Genomic DNA, 9,565 nt, shown 5'->3' on the forward strand with positions numbered 1-9,565 from the left:
TAGTCAGTGTTGTCAACCCATGGGGCGCATGACACACACCTTTTACAAGAGTTTTTGGGAACAAGTACCTGGTAGTAATTAACACAAAACACTGCCAGAGCCACAAGGTTACACAAAGGCTGTTACAGGAAAAGGACTCTGGAGGCAGAGGAAAAAGATCACTTTAAGTCTGAGGCCAGTCTATGCTATGTGTTAAGTACCAGCCCAGCCAGAAATACATAGCAAGATTTATGTCAACCCCATATCCACCACTACACCCAAAAGAAAATCCAATATTCTTTAAAAGGACAAAACACAAAGTCATAGAAAGGAAGAAACAGGAATCACTCGACAGCCACACCATACTCACTTGAATGATCGTGGCCAGTATATTGACATAATTGCTCTCAGTCTGGTAGAGCTCCTTCGCCACCTGCCACCTGGCTGACTGCTTTGGAGGAACTGGAGTAGAACTTCTAGAAGACTTAGCACAAGACTTTGGTGTTTCTGGAAAAGAAGAAAGGTTCCATCAAAAGGCAGATCTAAATGTCACACAGACATTATAAAGCACCACCAGAGAATTCCGTTAAAGTAAAACTTCCTCATGTGGTAGGGCCAGAAAAATTCAATGACCATAAAGGTCATTGATTCAGAGATGAGAATAGGGCTCAATGGGAGACCGCTACCTGGCACATGTGAAGTTCTAGGTTCAAGCCCAATACCAACTAAAAAGCTGACAGTTTACAAGTAAATGGCCCATACTCTTCAGATTTACCAACGTCATTACATTCAAGGACATCCCCTCAATGAGAAGAAACTAAATGGTGAGAACAGACAGGTAGACACCCTAGATTGGACCTTAAACTAAAATACAAGAGTTTCTAGTTTGGGGGAAAGGAAGGTTAGAAATCAGAACATAATTAAGACAACTAGAGAAATCTAAAATACCACAGAGTGCTTCTTGCTATTAATGTTATAACAGTTTATTATAACTGTTACACGGATATTTAAGAAATGTCTCCAAAGTAGCTATATAGTAGTACATGTCTATAATAATCTCTATTATTCAAGATGCTGAAGGAAAGTCATGAGTTCAAGGACATTCTGGGCCACACAGCAATATTCCCTTTCCTGTCTCAAAACATGGGCCAGTAATGTAGAGGAAGGGCGCTTCCCCAGCATGTGATTAGTACAGAATACTATGAAGTCAAAGGCTTTTACTTTCTGTATCTTAAATCTAGAAAATACTATGTATTTACAGACGAAAGAAATGCTGGTGATCATAACAGGGTTAACTATAGGAGTATTTGTCTGTTCAACACAAAGTGACATCACCCTCCTGACTTCTCTATCTGTTCACTCTAGCTCACTTTCTCTGTAACTTCTTATAACTGTTTAGTATTAAAATTAGCACAGGTATGGTAGTACACGCCCATAAACCCAGCGCTTGAAGAACAGGGTCATCAGCAGTTTAAGACTAGCCTCAGCTACATGAGACCTTGTCTCAAAAAGAAAAACAAAGCGGGGCAGTGGTGGCACACGCCTTTAATCCCAGCACTTGGGAGGCAGAGGCAGGCGGATTTCTGAGTTCGAGACCAGCCTGGTCTACTGAGTGAGTTCCAGGACAGCCAGGGCTACACAGAGAAACCCTGTCTCGAAAAACAAAAAAAAAAAAGAAAAACAAAACCAGCATGTGTCAGTCACTCTTCAGCTACAGCCCTGGACAATTTGTAACTCCCCTGTTCTAAGTTCAATGGCCTGTAAGATGGACACCACCTTTTACAAACACACAAAAGCATACAGTAAACAATCATCCAACAACAGCATTACTGTGCACAGCTGACTGCTTTACAGGATTTGTTTCTCTTTTCTGGGTTTCTGTGGCTTTGGCTTTGTTTTGTTTTTGAGGCGAGTCTCATAATGGCCAGACTGTTTCTAACTCACTTTCTGGACTCCATATGCCCAGTCCTGGAATTAAAGGAGTGTATCACCTTATACAGCTATGCTCAGCTTTTGTTTTGAACTGTCTTGTTTCCTCAACTAGACCAAAGATATTTAGAGAAAAGACTTTCCAGTTCAGTCACTGTAGCAGGGATTTATTCTATTAGTCATTCCAGTACACTCTGTCTTAAAGATTCCATGAAATGGGAATTACTACCTCCATAGTGAATGCTGGACTCGGGTGTATTGGAGATATCCAGGAGTGATCCAATAGAAAGGGAATGCTCGGCTGAGGGCCGCTTACGGGGAGGAAAAGGGGAGAGGTCAGTCTCCCTGGAGAGCTGAGCCAGGGTTTCTTTCAATCTCCGTCTTTTGCGGTTGCTGTTTGGAGTACTTAGAGAAAGCAGAGACACCGATTTCTTGAGCTCAGGAGTATTAGCCTGAAATCAAAAGCACAAAAGTGTTTAATTTTACTATGATGGTTCTTACAAACAGAAACATGGAAGATACATCTCAACTGACTAAACCCCAAATTTTGTACACTAATTCTTACAATCTTTTTAGTCTTCTAGATAATTTAGAAGCTTCATTTAAAAAAAGTGGTCCAGACACCACCATAGGTGGCAAGCCAACACCTTTTTGTTCATAGTACCTTCTGCATGGAATAAACATTGCTTAGCTGTATTTTTACAGCTACTCCTTCTAGAGCATGGAGTGAGAAAGGATGAGTCACGCTTCTTGTCCTGTGTCCCACAGATAAGCAGTGAGGGAACTGAATAGATTTCAATATTTCCTGAAAATATTCCAAGTTCAAATAAGAGTTTGAAGAGCTTTCTCACTACATCTAAAACACATTTTAAACCTTACAGAATTTGACATCAAGAATCTAAATAAATGTGTGTGTGTGTGTGTATGTATAAATAATATGTATTTATGTATATATGTCTATATATTTTCAAATATTTCTCATAAACACCTAGATAATACTAACTATACGTGCTTTCTAAATGTTCTGGATACAATAATATCAATTCTGCACAAATATACTGAACCAAGAGCAAAAACATACCTTCTCATACAAATACATAGTTTCTCCAGCACGAGCATCCATCTGAATGCTTCCCCAGAACCACTAAAAGAAAAATATTTCAATTAAGATTTTAAATTGACCTCAGGAAAGAAGCTGTAGTGTTGTTAAAACTAATTTCATTCTGGAGTTACTTGCCTCTTGCTTGACAACAAAAAGTCTCTTTGAAGGTTCAAATGGAAGTTCCTTTACTGTATTCTCCTCAACAATAAGGTGAGTGCACCTTTCATCCCCAACTGGCAAATAGCTACCTCCTAAAGAGAATAAGAACACAGACAGATCAGCCAAATAACTGTTCTCCATCTCCAAAGCAGCTATTTATTATAAAGTGGTTATTTATATAATATCAGTTATTTCTAACAAGGACTTAAAGGGTTTGTTTTGCTCAGTTCAGGGTACAGTCCACTGATGACAGGCAAGTCATGGCAAGGAAAAGCATAAGGTAGCTAGTCACACCACAATAAGCAGAGAAATAAATGCTGGCATTTGGCTCACTTTCATCTTTGTGTGCACGGAATGGTAACACTCACATTTAGGGTGGGTCTTCTACCTCCATTCACCCAGTCTAGAAACTCCCTCCCAGATCTGCTCAGGTGCTCGTCTCTGGACAATACCAACCACCACATGCATCATGTTCGCTGACCTTGCATTTCAGTCATTTCTTCCATACTGTGTTTCTCTTCATCTGAAAATCCCAGGAAACTTAAAATGCAATCTTGGAATGGAGGAACTTTAAATTCATTTCTAAAGTCATCAACTGCTGCACAGAAACACCTAAAAACAAAATGTGCACCTCTAAAACCAGCTTAGATTCTGTCAGCTAGGCAAATTAGTTTTTGAAATCTCAGTAATTCTCAAGGTCTTAGAAAAATGAATAAACACATTTATTGAAAATATTTTACATAAGGTCCTAAGGAGTTGGTTTTGGTTTTGTCTGCTTTGTTTTGTTTAGTAAAAGAGGAGGTCATCGGGGTGCTGCTTAGTAGAAGTTGAAATTAACATGTATAGGCCTGGCAGTCACTGCATCTGACAAAATAATCAGACAACCTTCACCTCATTCAAATGCTGGCTGGGCTTTTGAAACTCTGTAATACAGGCATTCTCCAATTTCATGAAATTTTACATAATGTTGATGTGCAGACAATGCACAACTGAAAGGTTAGCAAAAAAAAAATAATAAATTTTAAGGACCAATTCAAATGTTTCTAAACATAAAGTAGAAAAAAAATAATCCAAATACTTGAAAGCATTAAGCTATTACGTAATAAATTTTAGAACTTTATGATAATGGAAACAATGTATTGATATGTACAGGTTATGTATAGGTGCTACAGTGCAAACATGTTAGTCAGCAGATAATGCCCATAAGTCTACTCTCCCATCATGTGAGCCCTGGGAATCAAGCACAAGTCATCAGGGTTGGTAGCAAGTACTTCCACCCACCAAAGTATCTGGACTGCCCAGTCAAATGTATTTCACAAAACTGAACCCCATGAGAGCTCAGCAGGTAAAGCAGGTACTTGCTGTGAATTCCAAACAACCTAAGGTAAATCCCTACAATATAAAGGAAATGGAGAACATAGTCACCCTCCGACCTCCAAATCTGTGCTGCAGCATGCATACTCACACATACAATCATGCACACACAAAGTTCTTTTAATTCTGAGACATGATTTTACAAAGTAAAACCCAATGATATCAAATCTTTCAATTTTAATTGTTTTAATAAAGCCTATGTCTTATTTATTTTATTATATATCTATTATAAATTGATTATCTGTTTTATAACCTATGTTTTATTCCCTAAGCTATTCAAAGAATTCATGTTTTCTATACTATTTACAAATTTAGCTTGTTAGCACACGGCTTTATCTTTAAAACAAATGTTAACCACACTTTAAAAATAATAGAATATGTTGGGCTGGAGAGATGGCTCAGTAGCTAAAAACCCTGGCTGCTATTCCAGGGACCCAGATTTGACTCCTAACACCCACATGGTAACTCTAGTTCTAGGGGATTTGATATCTGCCTCCTTCTGACTTAATCAGACATTGTACACATGTAGTACAGAAATATTCATTCAAGTACACAAATATACAGAAACAAACACACAAAAACCCCCAAATATTTAAAAAAAAAAAAAACAGAAAGAAAGAACATCTTGACTCCACACAAACTATGGATTCCTAAGCACTTACTGTTCATTGCGTCTTTCCCATGCTTTATAAATCCATTCTGGCCTCATAATTGGAGTACCCAGGCTCACAGCAACCTAAGAATAGTAACACCAATTACAATGGGGTTTTCATCTTAAAAAATAGGATTCAGGGAAGTGCTTCTAAAGAATACGCATAAAATTATTTGCTGAATGTTTCATTATATTTTGTTAAAGTTATGGTGACTTTAAAGTAAATTCCATGGTACCCAAACTCTTATTCTATTTTCCATAGTTATAGCTTTTTGATTTCTCCTTTTGTTCGTCTCACATCTTGGAAGTACAGGCTAAAGCAGGACTGCAAAAGAAAACAGGTAATGACTGTGGAGCAGTGAACCATGCCAGCAAACTTAGTAAGGCTGAGCGAATTAGAAGCCCTGGAACCTCAGAGTCGGAGAGGTGGAGCTTTGCCTGCTTCCAGACATGATCATACTCCCTACAAAGAAACATAGCCTACAGTCACATAGATCAGAACAGAGTTCTCCATGCTAATGAGGTATCTGAAAGCTTAGCCAATAAGCTTCCTTTCCAGGATATCCCTTCCTGCAAAAGTTATTTAATCTCTGGTCCACCCTGAGGAGGTGGTATGAAACCATTTTCCACACTGAACAATCAATAAACAATTTGGAACCAAGGACTATCTCTCTCATCAAGAACCACCATGGGGAACATGGAGAAAGCCTTTGTCTACAGAGCCTCACCATCTAAGTCTCCGCACAAGGCCCCTCTGCGCTCCCAGACTCCCCACCACTGAGCTAACTCTGAGTTCCCCATTCCCATCCTCCACTGCCTGCTCCTCAACAGCCAGAGGCATCTGGATGTCCAGGAATCTGAGAAACCCTGGCCCCGGCCTCATCGACCCCCGACTCTCCTTCCCTACTCCTGTGTGGTTTCCAGCAGCAACTAGACACTCAGGAGTCAGGGAACCCCAGCTTCAGCCTGACACAGCTTAGGCTGCACTTTCCCACCCCCTGAGCAGTCTATCGAAACACGATACCACAATTATGTCACTAAACTCATGGAATATGAACATGTTTTTTAGGAAAGGGTCTAGAGTGAAGAGAACCAAACATCTCTAACAGTAGTTCTCAGCCTGGGGGGAGCCGGGGCAGAAGGGTGGCTATGGCACTGTAGCTAGCACCAGAGTCTCTGATTCTGACCTTGATACCATTAAGGCAAATATGAAGTGACCTATGTGTGATCTTGTAGTTATCAGAATCCTCTTGCTGTATTATTTAATGTAGAATGATTTTTTTACACTATTCTAATCTTGAAACAAAGGTATCTGACTTAGGTTTTATCAGTAGTGCTCTTATTACTTATAGAGTACTTATAGAATGGACAATGAAACGCTTCCCACGTACAGCTAAAACTGACCTGCAAATGAATGACCTTTACCAACACAAGTGTTTGAACCTAGACGGTTTTGATAGTTTGTATACACATATTTGGGGTGGAGGTAAATTGTCATAACTATGATACTACTGGACGGTTTGACATTTAATATACAATTAAGGACAAATAAGATTTCTCTTAACAAGTTATTAGAATACTGACATTTACAAAACTAGAAAACAAGTGTTTATCTGAGGTATGAGGTATAACCGTAGTAGCCCTGAAGAATTGAGACCAAAGGTTTACTAGAAGACTTGTAACAATAACTGCACAGTAAAGTAGGTGTAGATAACGGCAATGAACTGTGAACTTAGAAGGACTCAAACAGTAGCTTTTAGGTATATCTTACCACAGTAAACAAACTATAAGTCTACTAATAACACTGACCGATATTACTTCCTCTAAGTACAGAGGAAGGAATAAGGTAAATGAATTTAATTTTCAAATGTACCTATGATGCTCCCAGCCTACTAGGTATATAAAAATGTGCGTATACACACACACACACACACACACAATTAGAGGAAATTTCTTATAAATACACTGAGAATGTTGACAATGAATGAAAAATTCCTGTTAAGATAATCCAACTAGAATGAGTGACATAAATCAGTGGTTAAGAAGTCACCATGCAGTCCCCAACGCCTATAGAGTGGAGAAAACCTATCCCTGCATGTTGTCTTCTGATCACATATGGGCCATGGCACAAGCACACGCTCACATGCAAACACAGACAGACACAAAATAAACCAAATGAACAACTCAACTGCAGCTCACAATAGGTTCCTACCCTAGTAAGTTAGATTCAGCTGACACAGTGGCATAGTACAATAATCCCAGCACCTGGGAGGCTGGGGCAAGCGATCATGAGTCTGTTGCTAGACTGGGCTACATGGGCGGGAATAATGGTGCACACCTGCAATCCCAGCACTTGAGAAGAAGGGGGGTTCCTGAGTTTCAGGGCACCCTGGCCTATCCACTGAATTCCAAGACAGCCAGGGTTACAAAAATAGAGACCCATCACAAACCACAAAAGAAGACCCTCTCTTGAGAGAAAAATATAAAATATTTTCTCCTTTTTAAAAATTCATTTTAAGAAAATATACAGATAATTTACATATTCAAAGACATGGACTTGTTTTCTAAGAAAACTATGTTTTTATAAAGCCAACAGTGAAATATCTGTTGTCATAGTCCTTGACCTAGCTGTCACTACTGGTCACACAGCCTTTACTAGCAACCACCCCTCCCATCACACATCAACCCCCCTCCCATCACACATCAATATCTAACTTCAGTCTCACCCAAGGGTCTGTTTCTGAGACAGGGACTTACCTAACACAGGCATCGACACCGTTCACCTGATTCTCCTGTCTCTGTGTCTACATGCCAGGATTATACCCGTGCACTATCAGGCCAGGCGTGCAGTGCTCTGGACTGAACGAGTCCTCCATGTGTGACAAGCACGCACTCTATAGCTAAGCTATATCATAAACCCTTTACTGACATTCCAATGGCAAACTTCCATCTGATCCTCAAAACTGGTACAATGAACTAAAGAGTGACATTATTAAACCCAAGCCAGGCATGGTGGATCATGCCTATGAGGGAGCTGGGCAGCGGACACTAATGAGTTCAAGGCTAGCCTGGCCTACACAATCATTTCTAGATTACTCTGGACTATAGTATAAAACCATCTCAAAATAAACATTAGAGTAATACCATACTGAAAAAAAAATAGTAAGCTTACATACCCTAAATTTTTCTCCTTGTGTACAATTTGCCACCAGATGTGTTACTTTGGAATTACATTCTTTTCGAATTACTCCACCCATATGATGAACCAATGTCACCAATTTGACCTCAAAAGAAAAATTAAACAAAATTGATTTTAATCAACTTGAACAAAATCTGTACTTATAATTCATTTAACATAGCTACTTTACAGAATTTTAAAAAAGAGTAGCTTGTTATTGCTACAGGTAAATCTATACAAAGATAAACAATACACAGAGTATTAAGTTAATAGACAACCACCGGGCAGTGGTGGTGCACGCCTTTAATCCCAGCACTTGGAAGGCAGAGGCAGGCAGATTTCTGAGGCCAGCCTGGTCTACAGAGTGAGTTCCAGGACAGCCAGGGCTACACAGAGAAACCCTGTCTCAAAAAACCAAACCAAAAAAAAAGAAAGATAATGAAAGAAGGTGGAGATATGGTTTACTTCGTGTGGCGCTTGTCAAGTAAAAGAGAAGGCCATGGCTCAATCTCCTCACTTGTTTAACAAAACAATACAAAGGAGTGGAAGCTGAGAGACAGCTCAGTCTCCACACAATCATGAAAACCTAAGTCCAGGCACCAGAACTCAAGATAAAACACACCAAGCCTATCTTTGTGATCCAAGGGCTGGCAAGGTAGGGACAGGGGCATCTTTGGAGCTTCCTGGCCACCCAGCTTAGCCTAGTTATTAAGATCAGGCAGTGAGAGACTATCCTAAAGAATGTAGATGATGCTCTGAGATTAACCCCAGAGGTTGTCTTCTGGTGTACGCATACTACATACATACACATATTACATACTACATATACAGTATACCAAATATACATTCACACAAATAAGTATATGCATGCAAAAGCAAATCCCACAAGGATGCATTTTCTATGGACATGGAATCATGTTGCCGATACAATATTTGGCTGGAGGGGAAGCTCAGTTGGTAGAGTGCTTGCCTAATACATTTGAATCATTGGATCCATCCCCACACTTCACAAAACCCAGCAGTGCGGTGGCCCATGCATGTAATCCCAATACTTGGAAAGGAGAAATAGGAAGGTGGGTGTATGGGTCAGGAGTTCAAGGTCTAGTCAGGGATACATGAGATCATTTCATTTAAAGAAATAAGATTAAAGCCGGGCAGTGGTGGCACACACCTTTAATCCCAGCACTTGGGA

The 9,565-nt window shown here is 39.7% G+C and overlaps 1 protein-coding gene across 3 annotated transcripts in view; it reads right to left on the bottom strand.

Annotated features, from left to right (window-relative positions):
- Nucleotides 1-9,565, bottom strand: part of Ect2 (epithelial cell transforming 2) — a 59,999-nt gene that overhangs the window by 42,520 nt on the left and 7,914 nt on the right. For all 3 annotated transcript variants that reach the window (XM_028760748.1, XM_028760814.1, XM_028760696.1), the window contains 7 exons: nt 8,372-8,479; nt 5,206-5,279; nt 3,651-3,781; nt 3,146-3,261; nt 2,990-3,052; nt 2,138-2,360; nt 350-486 (listed from right to left, as the gene is read on the bottom strand). In XM_028760748.1, the coding sequence (XP_028616581.1) occupies nt 350-486; nt 2,138-2,360; nt 2,990-3,052; nt 3,146-3,261; nt 3,651-3,781; nt 5,206-5,279; nt 8,372-8,479 (852 nt within the window). The remainder of the gene's footprint in view (nt 1-349; nt 487-2,137; nt 2,361-2,989; nt 3,053-3,145; nt 3,262-3,650; nt 3,782-5,205; nt 5,280-8,371; nt 8,480-9,565) is intronic.

The sequence above is a fragment of the Grammomys surdaster genome, unplaced genomic scaffold, assembly GCF_004785775.1.
Source record: "Grammomys surdaster isolate TR1022 unplaced genomic scaffold, NIH_TR_1.0 62, whole genome shotgun sequence".
Taxonomy (NCBI): Eukaryota; Metazoa; Chordata; class Mammalia; order Rodentia; family Muridae; genus Grammomys; species Grammomys surdaster.